The 27,853-nt window shown below is 37.2% G+C and overlaps 1 protein-coding gene across 1 annotated transcript; it reads left to right on the forward strand.

The window, feature by feature from the left end:
* The first annotated feature begins 17,606 nt into the window (after positions 1-17,606).
* Positions 17,607-22,998, forward strand: LOC126267329 (tubulin--tyrosine ligase-like protein 12). Its single transcript, XM_049972434.1, has one exon. The coding sequence runs from the start codon at positions 17,768-17,770 to the stop codon at positions 19,667-19,669; it is 1,902 nt and encodes a 633-aa protein (XP_049828391.1). The 5' UTR covers positions 17,607-17,767; the 3' UTR covers positions 19,670-22,998.
* Positions 22,999-27,853: the final 4,855 nt, after the last annotated feature.

Genomic DNA, 27,853 nt, shown 5'->3' on the forward strand with positions numbered 1-27,853 from the left:
TCTAAGTTTCTCTCCAGATTGTCTTATTCCCTATGTTGTAGTTCCGTTTTTTACTTTCATTTTTTTAAAGAAAATGTATTTTACAGTTATGTTTATAACAAGTTGAAAATGACTCAAACTTCATATCTATACCGTCATGTTTCTTCAAACCTCAGCTTAAATTTTTTAAAAAGAATTAACATCATAATGTCCTCATTACTACACCTCCTGTCACTGTCTTTCTCACTTACTCTATAGTCTGTGCTGATTACATTTTTTATATTAAGTTTTATTGGTTTTTAATCTTGAAATACATTGTAAATCACCTCTAAAATTAACCTAGTTTTAGAAGGTTAATAAATATTTGATAAGTTAAGTTTTCAGAGCTCTTCCCATGTCTACTGCATTCACAGAAAGTTGATACTAAATTATGTGGGCATTACAAATTGGTCGGTTTTGATATGTTATGCTACTTGATTTTAAAGTAAATATTGAAATCTCCAAGTACAGTAACACTTTCTGTAAAATATCTTAATTTATTGAAAACTCTTTCAATGCTTTCCAAAAATGGTATAAAGTTACCTGGTGGTGAACAAGATTTGCATACAATAATAATTTTGAGCTTCATATTATATTTATTTTATGATTAGTATTTTTAAGTGTGGAGTAGTACATATTTCCTTCTGGTGGCTGAAAGGAACCTTAAAGGGCATTGGCTGACTTGAGTAAACATTTGAGTAGTGTGTATGTGTCCATATAAGCTGAGTAGATTTTAGATTGATGTAAAGACATTTTTTATGAACTCAAAGTGTAATACTCCTTGGTTTATTCATAAACTATTGAATTTCAAGGTCTTGTTTCAACATTATATGTTCATTACATCAGCAGTGGAAGAAAAAGACTCAAAGGACACATGTCTCATAGGGACAATGTTATGAAAGTAATCAGTGATATGAGAACGTCAGGATTACGTTGTCTGAAAATTTTGTCTGCAAATAGTTAGATGACTAACCAATATGTCATTGAATTTGCCTTATTTTTTGTTAATTTACTTATATTTCTGAGAGTGAAAGCATATTGATTACTATTAGTAAATGTGAGACTGATTACAAGTGGAAGCTTGTGTGTTGTGTAAAATATCTTTGACGCTGGAGACGTCTTTGACTGTAGTCAGTCGGCAGTCGGCAGCGAACTCGTGGTGTGTGTTGACGGTTGAACAATGTTCAGGTCGCCGTCATAATAATTTGGAAGTGAATAAAAAAATGAATTCTGTTACTATTTTTTTCTATATAAGCTTTAAGAAGAAACCACATTTGAAGAAATGGTATTTGAAGCACCAAAAAATGAGGCAAACGCATTGAACCAGGATATTTCTGCAGCCAACAAAACTGCATAGTGGAATCATACTTCCATTAGACAACTGAAGCCAAGACAATTGTCGCCTTGTAAACATTTTACAGAAGAGGTACTGTCACGAAATATGCCAAATTTAAGTAAATAAAAATAGTGACCATATTTCAACTGAGGTCTTCAGCTGGGATAGCATATTTCAGTAGTCCTGCTGAGTCAATGAACAATTTATAAAGTTACCAGTTGACCTAATAGTTTACAAGCCTGCAGCCTATTTATCACCAATCGCAGTGGGGAATGAAATAATAGTGTCGCATTGTTGGCCAGGAGACCCCAACCAGGGAAGTTCAGTCGCTGGGTTGCATTTCAGGTGACGCCACATTGGGCGACTTGCACATGGGTGATGATGAAGAAACACAACATCTAGTCCACGAGTGGACAAAATCTGCAACCCGGCCACTAATCGAACCCGCGTTACCACTCAGCTAAGCAGGTGGATATTGCAGTGGGAAACTGTGTGATCTGCTTGTGCAGGTAACCTGATCCCCAAAACTTAATTAATCGCCATTCATTTATTCACCAAGATCCATAGACCCCATCAAGAAAGAGAGCCTCCTTAGGTTTCTGGAAAGCATTTGACACAGTGTCCCCTGTATGTTGCTTATGAAGGTCATAGCACATGGAACAAGTTCCCAGATATGTGAGTAGTTCAAATACTTTTTAAATTATAAAACCCATTGCGCTGTCTCCTGAATAGTGAACGTTCGTCAGAGACAAGTGTGATGTCAGGAGGGCCCCTCAGGGTAGCATGATAGGACTGGGCTACAGGTTGCCAAGGGCTTATTTATCGATTGCCAGTTTTTATTTTTAGTTCACTGTTGCTATTTGAGTTTACACATTGTCCTTTTGTCATGTGGAAATAATGAGTGGAGCTGTGGATTCTAGAAAATGGAGTGCTGTGTTGAATTTCGGAACATTTCCAACATATTATTTCACTTGAGTTCAGTAGAAAGGTGACAGCAGTGGAGGTAGCCAGTAACATTTGTGTCGTATATGGGGATAATGCCATTGAACAGAGCATGGCAAAAAAATGGTTTTCTCATTTTAAGGAGGATCGTTTTGCCATTCCACATTCAGGATTTCATGAAGATCACTTAAATGCATTAATCCACTTAACATCAGTGTACTTGAGAACTGGGAAATGTGATGAACTGTGATTACTTCACCATTGATTGGCCCTATGAGCATCTCTGCTTGCTCATTATCAATTGGATCATGAATAACATCAACCATTTCCATCCTGTATCATTTCTGATGACAAGAAATCATGTCTTTGTGCTAATATAAGGAAAAGAATGGAATGGTTGAGCCCAAACCCAAGCAGTAACTCTCTGTACAAAGAGCTGTGCAAATCAACATAAGATCATGTTATGCACTTGGTGGAAAAGTAATGGTGTGGTGTTCTATGAACTGATTCCTCTAGGGGTAACTATCACTATTGACATTTATTGTCAACAAGTGAGATGTCTTGTAGATACAGTCTAAGAACAATGATCAGGAACACTGTATGGACTGATGTTACTCCACAATAATGTCCATCCCGATTGTGCTAGACTGACCAAAACACTATACAAGAGCTGGGTTGGAAAGTCATTCATGATCCATATTATTCACATGATCTTACACCTGCATATTTTCACCTTTTCTGCTCTCTATCGAACAACCTTCAAGGACCTTCCTTTCCAGATGAAAATGTGCTCTGAACATGGTTCGACAAGTTCTTTACCTCAAAAACATGTGATTTCTACAGTCACAGAATCAATAAGTTACCTCAGTATTGGCAGACTGTTGTAAGTAGTGAAACGGAATACATTTCTGATAATTGAAGTCTCTGTTTTGTGTATATTACAAACTTATGCACCAACCCAATCCCTTATAATCAGATAGTATAACTCCATTCTGAACCATGGAAAAGAAGGTAGGCGACTCTATGTTTTCCTCGCTGGCAAACCCCTTTTCATACGTAAAGATGCTTGTAGGTAATTCTGCATATTCCATTAAGGTGTCCAGCAGAGTTAAGAAGGTTTGCATCTCTATTTACAGTGGTCTATCACTCGTTTCTTATGCTGTTTTTGTGGTGCTGTTCAGCACATTGTCCATGATCTGAAACCATTTCCTCTCTTGCCCCTTCTTCCTCCACAGAGTCTTCTAAAGATATTTATAAATACTACCTTCTCAATGCCAGACAGGAGGACACTAAATACTAAACTCAATCAAGTCTTTAAGTTAAGTCTTTGCCATACTGCTGCAGAAAACCCTGTGTCCTTACAAAATATCTCTTTGAGCATTGGTATACTGCACTTCATGTCATTTCTATTCTGATCACTAGGCATTTAAGACTGTACTTTTCAATGTCCTCCTTCGTCACACACAATTGGATGGCCGTTAAAGGTAATAAATGTTCATGGAATAAAAATTCTAGTGGTAGTTTTAAAGAGAAAATACTCATTTTGTTTCTTGAGGATCTCCTTAAATTCGTTGCTTGAATTTCTTCTGTCTGGAATTCAGGTTTTCTTGTAGGTCTGGAAACCCTATAGGTTGACGTGTTTTCTGAAATAACATAGATGACAAACTGATTCATATGTAATTTTCATTTTTAATAGTTGTAGATGCTTTACTGCCATCAATTACGATGTTCACTCAGCGAAATACATTCCATTTGTACGCAACTCCAGAAAAACTTTACATCTCTCCTTCCTTCCTTCCTGCCAAACAACATAAAAGCAAACTGTACCCAGATGGCATTGTTCCAAAGAAGTAAAGAAATAGTCATAATAAGACTGAAACATACAACATTAAATTGAAAATAGTTTACAGAAAATGAATTTCACTCACCAGTACAATAGAACGGCTATGATAACACATATTCACATAAACAAAAATTTATTCTTTGGGTAATACAGTAATTTTATGAAATTTAATTTTTAATCACAGGGGTTAATTGTGTTAGCATGACATATGCTACTACATAGTTGGAGTTTAAAACAGTTCAAATAAGATCGAAAAAAGTATAAGATTGTAAATTTCATAATATACATGGTCCAAATGGCTTATTGCATATTACACATCCTCCGAGAATTTTGCTCCCATTCCACTGAGAGGGAAAGTCTCGCAGGCTTGCACAATGTTTACAAATTTGAAAAGTAGAATATACAGAAACACGAGTGTTTACAAGATATCATTGTAGGTTTCTGTGGCCTGAATAGTTGAAGATTGGTAATAGGAGGCATCCGGTGAGCAACGAATTGGAGGGTGGCATCCAATGGTTCTTCATACTGCTAATGGTCTTGATGACCGCTCCCTGTTAACATTGTTCCAAAGTAAATCATACTAAGATCGAAACATATAACATTAAATTGAAAATAGTTTACAGAAAATGAAATGCTCTCAACAGTACAATAGAACAGTTATGATAACATATATTCACATAAACAAAAATTTATCTTTTGGGTAGTACAGGAATTTTATGAAATTTATTTTTTAATCACAGGGATATGTGTTAGCATGACATATACTACTATACAGTCGGTGTTCAAATAAGATCGAAAAAAGGATAAGATCATAAATTTGAGAATATACATAGTCCAAACAGCTTATTACATGTTACAAATTCTTCTAACATTTTTACATTCAGCAGAATCTTTCATTTATATTTTTTTATCACTATTTTGCTTTGTGTTTGTTTTTATTTCATAGCTCTTTTCTTTGCCTTCAGTCATCTTCACTATTTCCTCTTTCTCTTTCTCATCTGTTCCTAGGACCAAGCCATCTGCTAATCTCAAACATTGTAGTCTTCTTTCTCCAGTTTCTTTTTAATCCCCCTGATACAGGGGCGGTTCTAGAAGTCGGCCAAGGGGGAGGGGGCTAATTGGGAGAGGGGGGGATTGGGGGAGTGGAATACCACCTAACAAAAGGAGCGTTGGGGTCCTCCGCCGACAAATTGGTAAAATTTGGTGTTGCTTAAAGTAGTTTTTGGTAACTGTTTTGGAGTTCAACGTAAAAGAAACTTATTTTCAGATGGGAGATCTTATGAATTACATAAACCATGAAGGACAACTTACAACAAATAAGTTTTCATTAATTTTCTGGATACAGAAGGTGACATATTTCCGTCTTCTGCCCAATTTGTCATGCTCATTCGCCTCTGTTTCTTTTTACTGAATATGTCAATGAGATTTTCAATGTCCATGTCTCTTTCTTTATGGATATTTGCAAGAGCCAATCCATTTTGTTTCACCTGCCCCATTGTGTTACGCAAAGTAGAGAAGCTTCGTTCAGCAGTGCTTGTGTTGACAGGAATAGTCCCAAATATTTGGAGTAAAACACATACATTTGGGAAAAACTGCTTGTCACAGTTCTTTAATGCTTTAGTTACTGCTTCAGGTATTTTACTTTCATAAACCGACTTTTTCTTCCATAGTTTCAGTTCTCCTTTCGTTAAAAGCGAAGAACTCTTCAAAAACTGTTCATATTTCTCGGATGCCTGGCTCACTTCATCCTCACTGTATTTTAATCAGTATGGAGGAATAAGTCCTTCAAGTGGTAATATGGTGAGAAAATCTTGGAGAAATCTTGTTTCTAGTTTGGCAATAAAACGATCCACAACAGGTAAAAATACTGTTCGTCTGAAGTATTCCTCGGCGTTTGAAGCAGAACTAAACATGCAAGCTTTACTAGCCATTTCTGCGTTGGTTTCACGACTACTTGAAAGTTCGTCAAGCATGGTCACAACGGGGACCAATAGCTCCTTGAAAGTATTAAGGGTATTGTATCTTTCCTCCCATCTTGTTGGACACATTGCCTTCAACTTTATTTTCTTTGACTCTGTGAACGGTAGTCGTAATATAACTTCCTCTAGGGATTTTTTTCTGTTTTTAGAGGCAGACAAGAATGCTGAAACTGATCCTACAATTCCCCACATATTTCTAACTATTGGAGTATAACAAGACTTAGAAATGCACAAGTTCAAAGAGTGGCTAAAACAGTGGGTATAAATAGCCAACGATTGTTTACTTAAAATAAGAACTTGAACACCTTTAAATCTTCCAGCCATGTTTGAGCCACCATCATAGCCCTGTCCACAAATATATTGAGAGCTCAGCCCTAGTGTTCTGCAATCGAAGAACCAGCAGTTGATTTAAGCTCAATAAAACCCAGAAAGTCTCCTTTGGTAACAAAGGTCTCTATGTCAATGTACCTAACACAAAATGTCATCTGTTCCTTAGTGGTGACATCAGTTGTTTCATTACATATAATGCTAAAAAATTTAGCCATTTTCACATCCCTCTATATTGAGGAGCGAATAGCGTCACCAATTCAATTTATGACTTCGTTTTGGACTGTGTTACTGACAATAGAACTGTTTCGGCCACATGTACTGAAATGATGTTTTAAATCTTCATCTCCAGCATCCATACGAAAAGCCAAAATACTCTGAAACACCCCATGTTTTTCCTCTAGAAGATCATCAGTTTTTTTGTCCTTTTAGCTGAGGAATTAAACCATGATGACGATGTCCTCGTAGAGGTAGGTTATTTCTAGCACATGGGACTATAGTCTTTATAACAGTCCTCAAGCGTTTCCGGTTTTCTTCAATAACTGAAGATTTCTTTGTATCTAGGACAACAACAATACTTTTTTTTACTGGATTCCATAGACTTGGTGAACTCTATAGCCTTCTCCATAGACAATTTGTGATATTTTGTGTTTTCATGATGACGAAGATCTTCTGTAGCCTTCTAGTAAAAAAAAAACAAACAATAAAGTGTTATTTTTCAGTACAAAATAATTAAATAATGCTGGTTTGTGCAGAAAATATTTTACCTCCTTATAGACGAATGGCGTCTTTAAAAATTGACCTCACTTTTTGTGTTTTCAAGCAGTCGTAGTCTTATCATTAGTTATCGATTAAAAATAATAACGCTAATCATACTTAATTAAACTAATAACTACTAGTAAAAAATCTCAGTAACATGAAGGAAGTGTTATTTAAAATTAAGAAGATATGACTCTTATCAGTTGTTTTGTGTCTTCGAAATTGTAGTCTCTAGATGCGCATGGCTGAGACAGTTCCAGCTCTATAGCGCAAGCTTCAGATTCCGTGAGAGTTTTTGGCCCTACACTCAGGTTTGCCAAAATAATCCATTAGCTTACGATTAATTGCAGCAACGTCTTAAAACGCTCACTCCAATGTCTCATACACTATTATTTCAGAAAAAAATTGACACTTCACGACGCATGATTCGGTCACACTACTCACTTACACACTTCAGTAAGATCAATAATCGTACTCGGAAAACAAGTGTTTGCTGACAGCACGTGGAAGAGTTGGAAGGACAACTGACTGTTTTTAACAATCGATTGGTCAGTCGATTGTTTTTTCGATTTCTTCACTCGGTTGCAGCCGTTATATGAATTTTACACGCAGTTCCCGGGTTTGAGTTAGTTTACTTACTTTCTCTTTCGTGCTTTTCGTTTATCATATCAATTTTTGGTTGGTTTTTAAAATTGAATATCAGAGGCTGCCCTTTGAATTTATTTATATATAAATAACATGTTTCTGAAATATCTATGATCAGAGTTGTAAAGATCGTTTTGGAACGCCCTGTATTTTCCTGAATTCTTTATTGAGATAATGAGAATCTGCCAACAATCGGCGAAAGTATACACCGCGACGTTGCCCCGTTCGCCAGACAACTGAATAATTTAAATATCATTTGTCTTCTACTCACTGAGCTGTATTAAAACAGTCTTAATTTACGTTCATATTCCTTACTACAAACACGTACTATGTTTCAGCATGAACGCGTCTATAAAGAGCTTTCACAAATTTCTGTAACTCTCGTGTGTACTTGATATCTATTGGTCGCTAGGTGGCGCGCACCCGCTGGCGGTGCAAGCACCGCAACGCATGTATAGAATGTATGTGTCGGGGAAAATAATACGAATTGACCCAGATGTCCGCCGATTTTGAAGTTTTTGTCTGGGGTTAGCAATTTAAGTGTTGGTAGGCATACTTAGCTTTCACGATTATTGTAAGTGGTACATTAATGTACATCCGGTGTATATTAATAAGTAATAAGACGCCCATTTTAAGATATGTGATATTTATTGTATTAGATAGTAGGCTGTTTGCCGTTCTTATTCTTTTGTTAAAATGTGTTTGAAATACATTGCAACCCATACTGCTACATAATAATATAAAAAAAGATAATCTGTTGAAGTAATATATTCACTGAGTTCTGAAGTCATTTTATCCAGTATAAAATGGCACTCTATTAACGGGGGGAGGGTGGTCGGCTATAACCCACTCCCCCCCACCCTCCACCCTTGCCACCGCCCCTGCCCTGATATCTAGTTGGCAGTGCTAAGTCATATTACCTACGTACAGACTGAAAAGAGCAGGAGTCAGGTGACAGCGATGTCTTACTCCTTTTCCAAATTCAATCCACTTGGTACTTCCGCCTCTACATTTTTGATTTAAATATTTTAAAAAAAATCACAACTAGCAGGCAATTTTAACCAGACTCTAATCTACATTCATTTTCCTGTTAGAAATACCGGACTGCATCTCCTGATAGCTTTCGAATAAACATCAGTTCAATAGTACCGCTCATAATTTTTTCTTTTCCCCATTGACTGATATGTGTTCTATAGCTTCTCAGTCTCCTGCAACAGGACAATAGCTGCCGAGAAAGGTTTTTAAACACTTCTGCTTCACATCTTTACATTTGATACACTACCTGTGAAAGCTGCATAGACCTCTACATTTGTCATTCTTACTAGAATACCTACCAGCATACTCCAAAATGTCTAGATCAGTACTCCACAGTATTTATGCAGTCAATGGTGGAAATATTTAGTTCAGTTGCAAGTTCTAACAGTGTGTTTGCAGAAGGTAGAATACCAAAAATCCTGGAGCACTGTAAGTTCCTAGGGCTGTGATGACACTCGCTTCACTGCCATTGGTGAGTGCGCAAAGGTCTCTTCTTTGTAAGACCAGACACTGTTAGGTAAGGGAGACTCAGCAGTCTGTATTATTTATTACCAACTTTAATGGTCTTGAGCACAATATAATGTAATATGACTAGATGATAGCCAGTGTTGGTTAATTAGCAACCATCTTCATATCTAAAGCAGAAAGATTGCCTTCAGTTAATGAGGTAACCTCCTAACAATGTTTAAAACACACCTTTTTGTAAGAGTATTAAAACATTAAACATAGTAAAAGAAGCCATCCTGATTACACTGTAATCACTAACAGTACATAAATACAGTGATAACCACCACAACTTTGCTAATAAAAATAACTTGTCAACATCTAAAGTTTGGTCAGAGCATGAGAGTTGATGTACAAGACTCTCCATGTGACCGGCCTAAAGAAACAGAATTTTGCAGAACTTTAGGAAGTGTTATCCTTTTCAGTATTAAAAAGAGATCATCAATTTATCCCTGAAAGCATGCTGCTTTTAAGGTTGCTGCCCTCAATCCTCTTTCACCTATTTTACAAACACACTAGGATCCTTAGGACACTGGTCCAAAAAGTGTATACAATATCTGATGTGGAAAGCTCGCCACAGGAAACTGAACAGCTTAAAGACATCTGTATTTAAATGGAATTTCTTATCTAAAAACCAAATCCGTCATGTCTCAGAGTTTAGACTATTACCAGAAGTATAGCAAGATTAATCTCATCAGTTGTTTTCCTAGCATGTGCTGGGAACATTTAACCTAAAACAGAGAAATTTTTATTTCACGTTTAACAAGACTGTGTTTCATCCACCTCCCACCAGTAGTGTCTTTTTGGATTCTGTTAAAGATGATCAGGGGCCAAGGGGACTCAGTGTTTGTAATATTCCATATCACTATGATAAAGTAGATATTGGGCAAACTATCTGTACTGTTGAGGACGTGTGTGGAAAAATCCAGCAGAGCATTGCTTATCTGAGTGAAATGCAATGAAGTAGGCTATATAGTGAGACACAGCGACTACTGGTGCTTCTCATTACTGGGATTCTGTACTGTAAGAATCCATTGAAACTGGAACAGCTGAAAATCTTATTGATGGGGATGACAGCTATCCTCTGAACAAGTTGTAGAACCATTGACTGACCTGCATTATGACATGGCATCCTATATTGAGGGTTATAAATACAAAATCAAATAGGGGTAATGCAGGAGTAGGTTTAATAATGAATAAAAAAATAGGAGTGTGGGTAAGCTACTACAAACAGCATAGTGAACGCATTATTGTGGCCAAGATAGACACAAAGCCCATGCCTACTACAGTAGTACAAGTTTATATGCTAACTAGCTCTGCAGATGATGAAGAAATTGATGAAATGTATGATGAGATAAAAGAAATTATTCAAGTAGCCAAGGGAGACGAAAATTTAATAGTCATGGGTGACTGGAATTCGTCAGTAGGAAAAGGGAGGGAAGGAAACATAGTAGGCGATTATGGATTGGGGCTAAGAAATGAAAGAGGAAGCCGTCTGGTAGAATTTTGCACAGACCATAACTTAATCATAACTAACACTTGGTTCAAGAATCATAAAAGAAGGTTGTATACATGGAAGAATCCTGGAGATACTAAAAGGTATCAGATAGATTATATAATGGTAAGACAGAGATTTAGGAATCAGGTTTTAAATTGTAGGGCATTTCCAGGGGCAGATGTGGACTCTGACCACAATATATTGGTTATGACCTGTAGGTTAAAACTGAAGAAACTGCAAAAAGGTGGGAATTTAAGGACATGAGATCTGGATAAGCTGAAAGAATCAGAGGTTGTACAGAGTTTCAAGGAGAGCATAAGGGAACAATTGACAGGAATGGGGGAAAGAAACACAGTAGAAGAAGAATGGGTAGCTCTGAGGGATGAAGTAGTGAAGGCAGCAGAGGATCAAGTAGGTAAAAAAAAGAAGAGGGCTAGTAGAAATCCTTGGGTAACAGAAGAAATATTGAATTTAATTGATGAAAGGAGAAAATATAAAAATGCAGTAAATGAAGCAGGCAAAAAGGAATACAAATGTCTCAAAAATGAGATCGACAGGAAGTGCAAAATGGCTAAGCAGGGATGGATAGAGGACAAATGTAATGATGTACAAGCTTATCTCACTAGGGGTAAGATAGATACTGCCTACAGGAAAATTAGAGAGACCTTTGGAGAGAAGAGAACCACATGTATGAATATCAAGAGCTCAGATGGCAACCCAGTTCTAAGCAAAGAAGGGAAGGCAGAAAGGTGGAAGGAGTATATAGAAGGTTTATACAAGGGCGATGTACTTGAGGACAATATTATGGAAATGGAAGAGGATGTAGATGAAGACGAAATGGGAGATACAATACTTCGTGAAGAGTTTGACAGAGCACTGAAATACCTGAGTCGAAAGAAGGCCCCCGGAGTAGACAACATTCCATTAGAACTACTGACAGCCTTGGGAGAGCCAGTCATGACAAAACTCTACCAGCTGGTGAGCAAGATGTATGAGTCAGGCGAAATACCCTCGGACTTCAAGAAAAATATAATAATTCCAATCCCAAAGAAAGCATGTGCTGACAGATGTGAAAATTACCGAACTATCAGTTTAATAAGTCACAGCTGCAAAATACTAACTCGAATTCTTTACAGACGAATGGAAAAACTGGTAGAAGCGGACCTCTGGGAGGATCAGTTTGGATTCCGTAGAAATGTTGGAACACGTGAGGCAATACTGACCTTACGACTTATCTTAGAAGAAAGATTAAGAAAAGGCAAACCTACGTTCTAGCATTTATAGACTTAGAGAATGCTTTTAGCATTGTTGACTGGAATACTCTCTTTCAAATTCTAAAGATGGCAGGGGTAAAATACAGGGAGCGAAAGGCTATTTACAATTTGTACAGAAACCAGATGGCAGTCATAAGAGTCGAGGGGCATGAAAGGGAAGCGGTGGTTGGGAAAGGAGTGAGACAGGGTTGTAGCCTCTCCCCGACGTTATTCAATCTGTATATTGAGCAAGCAGTAAAGGAAACAAAAGAAAAATTTGGAGTAGGTATTAAAATTCATGGAGAAGAAGTAAAAACTTTGAGGTTCGCCGATGAGATTGTAATTCTGTCAGAGACAGCAAAGGATTTGGAAGAGCAGGTGAACAGAATGGACAATGTCTTGAAAGGAGGATATAAGATGAACATCAACAAAAGCAAAACGAGGATAATGGAATGTAGTCAAATTAAATCGGGTGATGCTGAGGGAATTAGATTAGGAAATGAGACACTTAAAGTAGTAAAGGAGTTTTGCTATTTAGGAAGTAAAATAACTGATGATGGTCGAAGTAGAGAGGATATAAAATGTAGACTGGCAATGGCAAGGAAAGCGTTTCTGAAGAAGAGAAATTTGTTAACATCAAATATAGATTTATGTATCAGGAAGTCGTTTCTGAAAGTATTTGTTTGGAGTGTAGCCATGTGTGGAAGTGAAACATGGACGATAACTAGTTTGGACAAGAAGAGAATAGAAGCTTTCGAAATGTGGTGCTGCAGAAGAATGCTGAGGATAAGGTGGATAGATCACGTAACTAATGAGGAGGTATTGAATAGGATTGGGGAGAAGAGCAGTTTGTGGCACAACTTGACTAGAAGAAGGGTTCGGTTGGTAGGACATGTTTTGAGGCATCAAGGGATCACAAATTTAGCATTGGAGGGCAGCGTGGAGGGAAAAAATCGTAGAGGGAGACCAGGGGATGACTACACTAAGCAGATTCAGAAGGATGTAGGTTGCAGTAGGTACTGGGAGATGAAGCTTGCACAGGATAGAGTAGCATGGAGAGCTGCATCAAACCAGTCTCAGGACTGAAGACAACAACAACAACAACATCCTATATTGACAAAAGATTTTGACAACTAGTTACAGCAGCAATACCTCGAATTTGTTTGCCTTCATCACTGGTGGCACTGCTATTATCTTTTGTGTACGGGACAGTTCTTATAACACTTGGCACATGCACTGAGTACTATATGCTGGTCTGTATAGGGTGCCAGCTCCAGTGTAGCATCAGTCTGATGAGACTCAGCAGTGCAACATCTCACTGAAGATGACAGTAAGGTGAACTGCACAAATATTGTGTCAGCCTGACTTTAAGATCCCAATGGAAACCTGAGAAGAGGATCTATCAACAGCCTAATTAAACAAGTACTGAATTAATATACATCACTCTGCAATAAACCCAGTTTACCACAACAGAAGAAGTATGTGTATAGAAATATGAAATGATGCACTTCAGTAGTAGTAGTAGTAATAATAATAATAATAATAATAATAATAACTTCATATTCTGTGACTACAGTACTAATGATTCACATTGAGAATCAGCCAACTCATCCAAATATGTGGGTCAGCAAGGATGCCTAGCAACAGTTTGTAGGTGAGGCCTAGGCCTCATGGTATTGAGTATTTTTCATATTTTGGGCACGAATGCCAACCTGTAAGTAGCCATAAAAATGTTCCTGTTCTGACTCTATTAAAAATCTGTGTAATACAGACTTTTAAATCGTTTTATTGAAGTAACTCACCTCACTATAAAATATTTTTTCCTTTCTATGACAGATAAGGGGGGAGGGGGAGGAGAGGGGCGGAATGGCCTCTCCTTGCCCCTCGGTATGGGCACCCTTTCCTGGATGTAAAAATGTGTAGGGATATTAAATGGAATGATCACATAGCCTCAGTCATAGCTAATGAATGTGGCAGATTACTTCATTGGTAGGATACTGAGAAAATGCAGTCAGTATGCAAAGGAGACTGCTTCCAAATCACTCGTGCACACTATTGAAGAGTACTGCTCAAGTTGGTGGGACCTATACCTAACAGGACTAAGAAGGGGTACTGAAAATATGCAAGGGAGGGTGGCATGAAAGATCACAGATTTGTTTTACTCACAGGAGAGCATCACAGACATGTTGAAAATCCTGAACTGGTAGACTGTTCAAAATGGACTGAGTAAAAATCGAAGAGGAACTGAGAAGAGTGGGAGAGAAAAGACAGTTACTAGATGTAATAAAGAGAAGAAAAAGAAATGGGATTGGGCATATATTAAGAAAGAATGACGGACTGATAAAAGCAGTTTTAGAACGTTATGAAGAAGGGAAAAGGATGTGAGGAAGGAAGAGATTCCAGATACTGGATGACTTGATGGATGGTAGAACATATGGCAGCCTTAAGAAGGAAGCAATTGATCACAGAAAATGGAGAGGCAAAGGACCTGCTAACATAGCAGCTAACTGATGATGATGATGAAGCTTAGGGACCCGTTTGGTCCCATAAGGCCTTACCACAAATTACAAAAAAAAAAAAAAGAATACTATTCTTTCTGTAAATTAATATGCCATGATAACATCTTATGGTAGTAATATGAATTTTAACTTAAAACTATTTCCATGTACAAAGTAGCAATCATGGGGTGTTAAATTTTACGTTAGTTTACACATAAACCTAATGGACACATGTCATAAGCAGAGCCACTGAATGTTTTACTCTTATGACGATTTTACATTGGTAGTTTTATATTTGCTGTGTAGGCACCATTCTAAGGCTTGTTATCTGCAAGCAACAAAAACTTCTATTTTTCTGCCATTGCTACATTTCAGACTGAAAATTGGTATGTTATATTATGTTAGTTAGCGTGTCACTTTCTGTTGCTGTAGTCTTGCATCCCATGTTTTTGAGATGTTAAAACACCAATTTGTTTTGCTATTGTCATCAGTAACTGTTACACACTCATTTAATATATTTTATCAGGAAACCATGAAGTTTTCTGCGGTCAGTCGGATAGTTCAGTTTACGTAATAACCACAGTCTAAAATAAATAATAACAAGAGAGCCTATATCTGTGTATATAGGCACTCCAATGCAACTGTGCTATGTGCTTTTGATTGAAGAGTGGTGTGTTATTTCAGTTTTGCTGTGTGTGTGTGTGTGTGTGTGTGTGTGTGTGTGTGTGTGTGTGTGTGTGTGAGTGAGAGAGAGAGAGAGAGAGAGAGAGAGAGAGAGAGAGAGAGAGAGAGGTGGAGGAGGAGGAGGAAAGGGGAGACTTCACATAGATGGCAACCATATGTAGCTTGGAGTAATGGGGGTGTGAGAGGGGAGGGCAATTTATGTGATACATGTTATTGTGTTTGTGAAACAAAAGCTATTTACAATCATTTTGTACTAAGGAATTCACTTATAGTGTAAAAGCAGTTTATTATACAGTTTTACACCTTCATACAAGAAGCTATTTTGAGTCCTATGTTTATCCTTCCTGTCAAGGTGAAGACAGTGACTTGTTCTTGTACTATAGAGTTATGAAAACTGCTATTTGTGCTGTAATTTTCTGTATTTTTCTTGATGTTCACTATCTTTTCGAATGTAAATTTACAAGGAACAGTTAGCATTTCTAACATTTTGAAAAGTTCTCTGCAGTGGGCCCACTTACTGCTTTTTGTTATAATTCTTACTACTCTCTTTTGCATTTTAGATACTGTTTGTAAATTCTTAACACTGTTTCCCCAGAAAATAATACCATAACTGATTACTGAATGAACATGACTAAAGTATACAGTTCTCAAACATTCACTACTGCATGCGGATACAAGCACTCTAAGTGCATAACATGTTGTGGATATCTTTTTCAAGAGTTTCATAGCATGTTCATTCCACTTCATTTGGCTGTCGATGTGTAACCCTAAGAATTTTGTTGTATGTACATCATCTATGGAGATGTTATCTAGTTTTAAATTTAAGGGACTGTCTTTTCTGTTCATTCTAAAGCATATTGTATTTGCTTTCTTTATGTTGAGAGTTACTTTGTTCTCCTGAGACCATTTGTGAACATCCCTTAGCACTTCAGTAGAATTTTCCAACATTTGTGCTGATGTGTTACTGGTGATTACTATGTTGCTATCATCCGCAAACAATATCTTCTCTCCATGGCTGATATGTTGTTGGAAATCATTTATATACACCAGAAATAATACAGGGCCTAGTACACTTCTTTGATGGACCCCAATATTGATATATTGTGGACCAGATATATGTTTCTCAATGTACTTTGATCCACTGGAGACATGTATTATCTCTACTGACTGTACTCTGTTTTCTAGATATGAACGAAACCATTTGAGAACCACTCCCTTTACTCCTAGTGCCTCTAATTTATGCGACAGCTTCTGGTGGTCAGCTGTATCTAATGCCTTCGACAGGTCTAGGAAAAGGCCAGTTGCATAGCTGTTCTCATCTAGTGCTTCTAAAACTGTTTTTGTAAATTGTGCTATTGCAGATTCTGTACCTCTACCAGGCCAGAAACCATGCTGGTCATTGCAGAGGAGGTTGAATTTACTTCAATAGCTCAAAAGCCAGATTTTCATTATTGTTTCTATCACTTTGGAAAAGCATGAGAATAGGGCTATTGGTCTGTAGTTCTCAACATTTTCTGTGTCACCTTTCTTGTGAACTGGTAAAATTTTGGCATGCTTCAGATAGTCAGGGAAGCAACCAGTTTTGAAGGATTCATTTATGATTTCTGTTAGTGGAGCTTTGATACCGTTTATGCATTTTTTTCAGCACACACATTGGGATTTCATCTAAACCTGCCGAGTTTTTGTTCTTTTATTGCCTTACAACACTGCATGCTTCCTCCTTAGCAGTTGGAAGCAATACCATTGAGTTTGCTATATGCTTCTGTATTGTTTGATTAGCACATTTTGGAAATTATTTCTGTAAGTTCATTGCAATGCTGCTAAAGTAGGTATTCACATAATTTGCTAATTCTTTCGGGTTACTTTCTAAGTAAATAAAAGCCTAAGAAGATAGCACAGAAAGTGCTGAAACACGTTTGAGTAAGTAAAAGAAAACCATGCCATGCATAAGGCGGGATTTCTTTACCATTTTCCTCGGCAGGCGCGGAAAGTATGAGGCGCTACAACACCCTGCTGAAGGAACAAGAATCCATCAGAACATACTGGCATACCAATAACTTTTATTGGATTGAGCCTAAAATGTGGTTGAGATATTACGTATGAACACTTATCTATCCTTCAGGTTTTCATTGCCGTAAATATTTTTACCAATTATTGTTAGAAGCACGTTGGAGATGCATAGAAACTTGCCTTGCCACACTAAATTCAAACTTCGCGGCGACGGCAACGCTTCTGTATCCTCGTTTGTTCTCCTGAGCGTTATTTGTTCAATTGAGGTGCACGAAGTGGTAGTAGTAGTGTAGTATAACTTGTGAAGCTTTGGGAGTGTAGTGAGGTTAGCCTGAAAGCGTGGTGTACCCGCTAGCTATTATTGTCATTAGAATTTGTCGTTCGCCATGAAATTCTGAGCCACTGACAGAATTCGTGGAGACACTAACGTGCGATAATGGATATTCCGTCTTTGCCGGATGGGGTATCAGTTTATTCTGCATTCATAGCACTGCACAGATTCCAGCTTGAATCATCTGCTGTACCAGATCGTTACTGGAAAACGCTGTGCAGAAAACTATACCATCAAATATTTGACGCAGGGAATACTTTTTCTGTTGCACGGATTGAATATGACGAGGACGACGACAATGGTGATTATGTTAACACTTACAGACCACAGCATCGTGTTTTCATATCGTGTGAAGCCGGCGTGGATGCTTCGGACCCCCAGCATATCTACCTGATTGATCATGCGTGGACGTACCGTGTTGATTCCGCGAGGCAGAATTTGAGAAGTATGCCGGCTTTGCTTGATCGTATGGCTCACTTGATGGGTGTTCAGGAATCCGCGGATGAGCATTCAGAGGTTCTGATCAACAAGGTCTTCGACGAAATGTGGAAATTCAACCAAACGTACTCAGTTCCTTCACGGGATGAAATTGAAGAAAGCATGCCAGTTTGGTATGTGATGGACGAGTTTGGTTCTGCAATCCCGCACTCTGATAATCCGACGTTTAGGACTGTGCCATTTATTTTCCTACCCGACCAGATCACGTACACATTGTTATTTCCTATTGAAAATGTGGATTATGGCGAAGAAGTAACAAGAGACTACATTGAAAGTTCTCGATACGATTCCAAAACTAGAGATGCACTTCTAATTCCATGGGTGCCAAAATCATTTCTTTCAGAACCTTTTCAATATTCAGAACCAGATAGTTCGTATTTCTTGCAAGGACATACGGCAGAAACATTGCCAAACGCATCAAAAATTGCGACATTCAGTGCCACTTCAAAGGATAAGATACTAGTTTTTTCTCAGTATGCTTATGTTAATGAGTATCTCACGCATCCTAAATTTGAAATAACCCACGACGAGGAAAATGCAGACATCCTGTGGTATACTCAGCATTTCAAAGACTTCAAGGAATTCAGTCAATCATGTTCTGAAAAATTTGTAAATCAATTTCCATTTGAACACGTAATAACAGTTAAAGACCTCCTTGCCATTGTGTGTCGTCGGGCGGCCAAGGAAAGTGGCAGTGTTTGCGAAGACACACTAGTAACATACCCAGTTTGGCTACCAACTACATACAACTTAAAGACAGAGCTACCTAAATTTGTGTCTTACTATCAGCACAGGGCAGAGAAGGGTCTAGATAACCATTGGATATGCAAACCATTTAATCTTGCGAGGGGTTTGGACACACACATTACAGATAATTTGAACTATATCTTAAGACTTCCATTAAGTGGACCAAAAATAGCACAGAAGTACATTGAGGATCCTGTACTTTTTCAAAGACCCGATTGTGGAGCTGTGAAATTTGATTTAAGATATGTTCTGTTAGTCAAGAGTATAAAACCATTATCAGCATTTGTATATCGAAATTTTTTCTTGCGATTTGCAAACAAACCATTTGATTTAAATAATTTGGATGACTATGAGAAACACTTCACTGTTATGAATTACAATGAAAATGCAACACTCTATCGAATGCTGTGTGATGATTTTGTTGTGAAATTTGAGCAACAGTATCCTAGTGTATCCTGGAAAGAAATAGAAGAAAAAATATTTTACTTATTTAGAGAAATGCTCAGTGCAGCATCAAGCAAAATGCCCCCTGCTGGAATAGCATATAGCCCCCAGTCGAGGGCTGTGTATGCAGCAGACCTTATGTTGGCTTGGCAGACAGATTCCAATGACAGAAAATCCATGCAGCCAAAGCTACTGGAGGTGAATTGGACACCTGACTGCAAAAGAGCTTGTGAATACTATCCTGATTTTTATAATGATATTTTTTCTGTGCTTTTCTTGGATGATGTCAATGAGAGAAAATTTGCATGCTTGAAATGACACCTGCTAAGAAATATTTCGGAAATTAAATCACATATCCCAGTTCAAATTAAATTGTTAGCAGTGATATTAATGAATGTAGCCTACATGTCTTGACATTTCAGTAGAATTGTCAGGTAACGAGTTTAGTCTGGAAGCTCAGGCCATCCCTTGGTCAGTCCAAGATTTTTGTTGTTGTCCTGGCATGACTCACTTCATACTTTTATAGTCTAGTGTGTTCATATACTGTATTGGAAGTAATCCTGTAATTCATTGGATGTGCTTATTTTGACATAAGAGAGAAGCAGGTATGGAATGAGACCACAGCTAATAAAAACTACCTGTTGTTGAAACCAACCTTTAGGTCAATGACAATTTTAACCTTTTTTATGTAAATAGTCTGTACATTGAAATAGTGCTTGAAGATGTGAATATGAAACCTGAGTCCTCTATATTTTTGTATTCATACTAAATCAGGTCTCTATTTATCATGTCATGACATACTGTGAAGGAAACTGTAAGGCATAGGCCTACAGTTTTATACATAATACCCACTGAAATACCTGTGGAAGATTCCTTCATTATGTAATACAACATTTTGCTTCCAGTTTTAGTTATTTATAATAACTATGATAATAATATTAAATACAGGGAGAATGTTGGCAACAATGGGCTGTTTCTGAAATTAGAAGTGACCTAACCAGTCTCATAGCAGGGTTAACATGTCATCAGAATGACATGTATTCAGTGTGGAGCAAGTGTTGCACATGACAAGCAAAGACACCTTTGTCCTTGCTACAGGTCATTTTGCTACCAACATCTTCAATTCACATTCACATTTTTTTGGCTTCACCAATTCATAACTAAATTGTCACTTTGCACCTTCACGTAGACAAATGGCCATCCACAGCAGATACTTCGTTTACCTCATCTAATATTGAGGAAAGGAGGTGGAGTGGTTAGGTACTACCACATTTGAACCAAATTTTCTTTACCGCTAGCTTCTCCTCCTTCCAGGCACTGTTTGCACCAATTTTAGAAACACCACTGCTGGCACTGTTTGTTTCAGACTATTGAATGCACTATCATTTTTAAACATAATTAATGCACTCTGGTATAACTTCAAACTGTGGATATTTTTTGTAAATTCCTGAGAGCCTTGACATTTGCTCAAGTAGAGGCTGTCTCATAATAAAGGTTTTGATTGTTTGCACTTGCCATCATTAATTGGCCTGTGAGGTGTGTGTGTTCTCTCTGCTTTTATAGTTTCTCTGCCTCTTAACTTTAAGAAAATATTTTCTGTATTTATTTGTTATTTTAAGATTACTTAAATTTCTTTAGAATGTGCAACTTGGAGAATTGCAGTCAGAGTCCACATTAAATTGTGTCTCCCTATAACTAGCAGGTAAAAGCCAGTCCATGGATCAGGGGAAGGAAGTGTATTTCACCTTCAATACGATTATGTCTAGGAAAACACTGTAAAGTTCAAACCAATATCTTACATCAAAGCTTTTAATCAACAACTAGATTGTTATTACAGCCATTCTGTGGTGTATCTTTCCTCAAGTGGATGAGAGACCAGCAATGTATGCAAGAATTTCCATGAAGACAAAGGAGAGTGGTCTTGATAGAATAGAGCTTTGGCGCTGGTAGACAGAGGTGAACTTGTGTTTTCCGAGACGCGGCTATGTTGTCTTGCTAAAGGTATAATCCAGGTTTCTGTAAAATTCTGACTTAAAATTTTAATCTGTTAGAGAGGCTTGTTGCAGGATACACAGTGCTTCGCAGTGGAAGCCTCCTTATTTCTCACTGTTATTTTCTGATTCAGTTGTCATCAACTCTCATATGCCAGAGAAGTGTGTTACTTCTGTAACATAACTTTAAAACAAATCTCAGGACAGCAGTCATGCAACATTAGAAACTGTACTTTGAACCAAATGAATGAAAAATAAAAAGTAATATGTGCACACACGATTCACATGAACAACTTGAAAGGTTCACATGAAAATTAAGTAGTTCAGTCATTACTTGTTGGGAAGAATACCACCACCACCATATGTGTGACCACAGAGTTGCAATGTTTCAGTTTCACCAAAGGTGTGTCCACCACAGGATCATCCTTTGGTTGATATAAATATTGAAGTATCAGTAAGAATGAAAACTAAATTCTCGGTTAAGATGATTTTGTGCTTTCTTTAATCTTTTTAAATCTTAGTAAGCTACATTTACATTTGTAATAAGACATGAGATAAGTAAAAGGCTACCATGAGACAAGCACAGAAAAAATATACAAAGTTAAGGACTGTGTGTGCTTTTAACAGCTGGAAACTGTGAGCCAAAACCTTGAAAAAAATAAAAAAGTTGCTCAAATCGATGTGATAAATGTTATTTTTGTAAGACGCTCTGTGAAGAGTCAATAATAATGTTATATTGTGTTCATCTGGATCCTTGGTGCTAACAACATTCTCATTCTTTGGCACTGCCTGTGCAGTCAACTTTTTTTGTCTGTTTGTAATTAATGTGCTAGCAATAATGTTGTCATTGCTGCTGGTGCTACACTGCCTGTGTTTTTTCTTTGGTACTCCAAAAAATAATTTAATTTGACAAATATGTTGTGTGAAGTACTTTAGTTTGAATACATATTAACTTGTGCAGGGTCACCAGAATTAATAAATATGGTCTTTGGATAACAGTTGTAAGTATGGTGTACGTAATGTTGTCAGAGATGTTCTGAATGACCACTGCCAGTAGCAGTTGACATCCAATGGCTACAGTTTCTATTAGGAATATACACACACAATTTTTGTATGGTGTGTTATCTAGTGCAAGATTTTCTAAGTTATTTATTGTTCAGTATTTGATGGTTGGCACAATGCTTTCCTGCAATACAATACATTACCATTATTAATAAGACAAGCATTTCCTCATTTCTCAGGCACACATTAGATAAAGAAGATTAACGCCTTGCTGTAACACAGTGGGGGAGACTTAAACATTGGCACTACAAATAAATTTGTGGCAACTAACATTTTACTAGAAAAGGTGCCTCAACAGGCAAATTGAAAAGACCAGTAAAACGTACATTGCCATTGCACATTATCATTTTGTATGTGTTCTGCCAATCCTTAGTTGAAGTTATATTACTATCCATGGAGATGTTTCATCTTCACAACTAAATAAAAGTCTGTTTGTTTTGTGTCATACATGTTCTTCTTTTTAATTGTGAAGTATCTTCAGCAGTTTGTAACACATGTTGGTTTTATTTATATGTGGTAATCCCATTAATGTTGGTAGAAGGAATGACACTAACATTGCTTGTAGGTGAAGTACTGTCATTTATTCATAGAATTGTGGAGCACATATATGATACATTCACACTATCAAAATATCACCCAACTGAAAGGATGTCTGACAGAGATAGTTACACATTGAGTTTGTACCTAATAAGTTATCAGTCGTCAAATATATAATAACTGCACTATATAATATTTCCAGGTTGTTGTCGTTGTCTTCCTTCCAGATACTGGCTTGATGCAGCTCTCCATGCTACTCTATCCTGTGCAAGCTTCTTCATCTCTGAGTAACCACTCAAACATACATCCTTCTGAATCTGCTTAGTGTATTCACCTCTTGATCTCCCACAATGTTTTTTACCCTCCATGCTTCCCCCCAATACTAAATTGATGACTCCTTGATGACTCAGAATGTGTCCTACCAACCGGTCCCTTCTTTTAGTCAAGTTGTACCACAAATTCCTCTTCTCCCCTGTTCTATTCAGTACCTCTTCATTAGTTACGTGATCTATCCACGTAATCTTCAGCATTCTTCTGCAGCACCACATTTTGAAAGCCTCTATACTCTTCTTGTTTAAACTATTATTGTCCATGTTACACTTCCATACATGGCTACATTCCATACAAATAATTTAAGAAAAGATTCCTTAACACTTAAATCTATATTCGATGATAACAAACTTCTCTTCTTCAGAAATGCATTCCTTGCCATAGTTAGTCTACATTTTATTTCCTCTCTACTTCGACCATAATCAGTTATTTTGCTGCCCAAATAGCAAAACTCATCTAGTACTTTTAAGTGTCTCATTTCTTAATCTAATTCCCTCAGCATCACCTGATTTAATTCAACTACATTCCATTACTCTCATTTTGCTTTTGTTCATGTTCATCTTATATCTTCCTTTCAAGACACTGTCCATTCTCTTCAACCACTCCTCCAGGTCTTTTGCTGTGTCTGACAGAATTAGTGTCATCAGCAAACCACAAACTTTTTGTTTCTTCTCCATATATTTTGATTCCTACTCCAAATTTTTCTTTTGTTTTCTCTACTGCTTGTTCAGTATACAGATTGAATAACATTGGGGGTAGGCTACAACCCTGTCTCACTCCCTTCTCAACCACTGCTTCCCTTCCATGTCCCACAACTCTTTACAACTGCCACCTGGTTTCTGTAGAAATTGAAAATAGGCTTTCGCTCCCCATATTTTACCCCTGCCACCTCAGAATTTGAAAGAGAGTATTCCAGTCAACATTGTCAAAAGCTTTCTCTTAAGTCTACAAATGCTAGAAACATAGGTTTGTCTTTCCTTAATCTATCTTCTAAGTTAAGTTGTAAGGTCAGTATTGCCTCATGTGTTTTATTCTATGGAATCCAAACTGATCTTACCTGATGTCGGCTTCTATAAGTTTTCCGATTTGTCTGTTAAGATTCGTGTTAGAATTTTGCAGCCGTGACTTATTAAACCGATAGTTCAGTAATTTTCACACCTGTCGGCACCTGCTTTCTTTGGAATTGGAATTATTATGTTCTTCTTGAAGGCTGAGGGTATTTTGCCTGCCTCAGACATCTCCCTATATTGCCCTCAAGTACATCGCCCTTGTATAGACACCCTATATACACCTTCCACCTTTCTGCTTTCCCTTCAATGTTTAGGACTGTTTTTCCATCTGAACTCTTGGTGTTCATACAGGTGGTTCTCTTTTCTCCAAAAGTTGCTTTAAGTTTCCTGTAGGCAGTATCTATCTTACCTCTAGTGATGTATGCCTCTACATCCTTGCATTTGTCCTCTTAGTAATCCCTGCTTAGCCATTTTGCACTTCTTGTCAATCTCATTTTTGAGATGTTTGAATTCCTTTTCGCCTGCTTCATTTACTGCATTTTTATATTTTCTCCTTTCATCAGTTCAGTTGTTACCCAAGGATTTGTGCTGGCCCTCATCTTTTTACCTACTTGATTGTCTGCTACTTTCTTTAATTCTGTCAAAGCTACCCATTCTTCTTCTACTGTATTTCTCTTCCCTGTTCTGGTCAGTTGTTCCCTAATGCTCTTTCTGAAAGTAACTACAACCTCTGGTTCTTTCAGTCTATCAAGGTCCCATCTCCGTAAATTACTACCCTAATTACTGAGCACCACATATAGACGTAAATTCTGTTTTATACCAAAAGTCCCCAGACTGAGATTTCGTTAGCTGTACGAGTAGAATCTGTTGCTTGGTCTTCAGAACTTCAAAAAGTTGGGGAGTGACATGATCACTGTCCTAGTCACTCTCTTAGTTGTAAATTTTCTGTTAAAACTTTTATCAAATTTCATACATAAAAAACTTGTATAATAGGCCACTGAAGATGCTTTATAAATGGAAAGAAGCAAAATGTGTGTAGCACAAAATAAGCAGCCTTTCATGTAGTTACATGGACCAGATCTCTAGTAATAATAGTCATTGTGCATTATCGCAAATCTTTCTGTATGGACTTTTGATATCTTGGGAGACCATCTAGCAGGTTGCAACACTGATCTGGCAATTTCTTCATCCATTTTCATTCTCTTTTTGCTGCACCATCCTTTCTTCACATTACGTATATAGGAATTTCATTTTCTTTGTGTGTTTTTGAGTGATGTATTGATAGTGTGTTTCTTAGAACAAAATTTAACAATATGTCATTCTTGATACCACTGTGAACTATAAAATACTGTAATTATCCAATGATACATGACAAAATGTAAATGGGCAATTTTGTAGAATTTAGTGCAAATTACACAGTTCCATGTTGATGTTTGAGAGTGCTGAAAGTGAGAGGTATATGAATAAGTGAAGAAGGCAGGCAAACCTTTTCTGCATAATTCCTCCACCGTTGCACATTGGCCTGGTAAACACTCAGCAAAAATCTGAAGTGACTGGAAAACAATGTGTCTGATTGAGCATCTGTCCATTATTCTTTGCAGTTCATCAATACTGGAGCAAAACATAAGCCACAACTAGAATATTGAACACGAACAAACTATGCCCGCCTCAGCTGTCTGGATCGACCACGTTTTTGTCACATATGTTGTGTCAGCAATAGATGTTTGCATGCTAATAATTGTTTACTGATAGTGCTACTTGAGTGATGCCAGAAGTGACATAGTGAAATCAGGGACAGACACTAGTCACTCCTTTCATGTCTGCCAATGTTTGTTAATGTGAAAAATGATGAGTTGCACCATGCCTCTTAGTCCATGTATTAATGTAGGTCCTACTGTAGCTGTGTGAGCAGTAAATCTGTTCAGAAGTTGGAGTAAGATGAGGGCAAACAACCCCCAATATGACCATACCTTATAACTCACTTTGGTGCTCGGACAAATCTTTGGGTCAATGACAGCTGTACATTTTACATTCACAGTTATCGAAGGAGGAACATGACGTAGGATGGTGATGTGCCATCTCCCCACTCCCAGATGACACTGTGGCTATTCTGCAGGACAGAATGATCCTGTGTGATTCCTACAATACAGGAAATGTGCAGTTAAGTTGAAGCAGACCTGCACTTGTGTATTAAGTACAGGAATAGGTTATTGATGACATAATAGGTTAGGACATAATGTGCATTGATGTTGCAAACTTTGTTCACCTGCCAAATGTGCTCCTTAATAGATTTTTTTCTTTTCAGTGACCATTAATCGATTGATGATTTTTAAGTGGTTCCAAATTAAGGGTACACTAGCATAATGGGATTATATTTTTGCATTTATATACATTTATTAACAATATCTCTCATCCAGAATGAAATTTTCACTCTGCAATGGAGTGTATGCTGATATGAAACTTCCTTGCAGATTAAAACTGTGCTGGACTGAAACTCAAACTTGGGACCTTTGCCTTAATATCTCTCATGAAGATGATCAGCTGCTGATTTAGTGCTTGTATTTTTCATTTAACAGGTCAGCAAACCTACACGCAAGTGAAAATTATCACTAATTATGTAGTACTGGGTCACTTGAATTTATGTTTAATTGACAGAGAATGTTAAATACTGCATGCTAACTGCAGGCGCTCATTGAACAATGCAGCGTGCATAATACTGACTAATGTGGAACTTTATGTCAATGCCAACTAACTCACATATGACTTAACATACTGAATGTTAAACTTGAACTTCTGTTATCTTCTTAAATATCTACTCCGTATGTCATCTTTAAATATCATGTCTCTGCTTTGACTTTTACTCACAAGGAAATTACTTCAAAGAAAAACACTTCATAGTGCTATCTGTGATCCTAGTTACAAGGAGAATAACACTTCTTGTGAACACTGATATTTTTTCAGAACAATTAAACATACCTACAGTTCCCAACTACACAGTTCCAATGTATGTAAACCAAATGGTCATCAGAAAGACCAATGCCCACAAGAGAAGTGCAGATAATGAGAAGGTCAGTGTTAGGCCTACTGTGACAGGATTTTGGAAAAATCAGAACACTACTTTAAAATAGATATCTAAACCTGTTGGATGGGGCTCGCTGCCAATACTAAATGTGAAGAACGTAGCAGTTATATGCCTACCCTACCAGTGGTTACTGTTAATAGGTTTCTTACGTTATACATAAATGTACAATCAGCTAGAAAGAAGTTAAATGAAATAAAATATTATGGATTGAAAACCAGTGGAGTAAAGATCACACATGAAATCTTTATTAGAATTGATTGCTAGCTTCAGCTAATAATAAAGCATATTCAGATCTAAGATATAAAACAGATTTTTTCTTACGTTAGCAACATGCAACAGCTTACATAACTGTACGTAATATTATAGCAGAGTTTAATTACAGAATACATACAAAAACACATTCTTGATTAGTGTTGGTGCCATACGGCTGCACACATCATTAAAATCTTTCTTAAAACGACAACATCTATACATGAGATGATTAAAACAC

This window comes from Schistocerca gregaria, chromosome 4 (genome assembly GCF_023897955.1).
Source record: "Schistocerca gregaria isolate iqSchGreg1 chromosome 4, iqSchGreg1.2, whole genome shotgun sequence".
Classification (NCBI taxonomy): domain Eukaryota; kingdom Metazoa; phylum Arthropoda; class Insecta; order Orthoptera; family Acrididae; genus Schistocerca; species Schistocerca gregaria.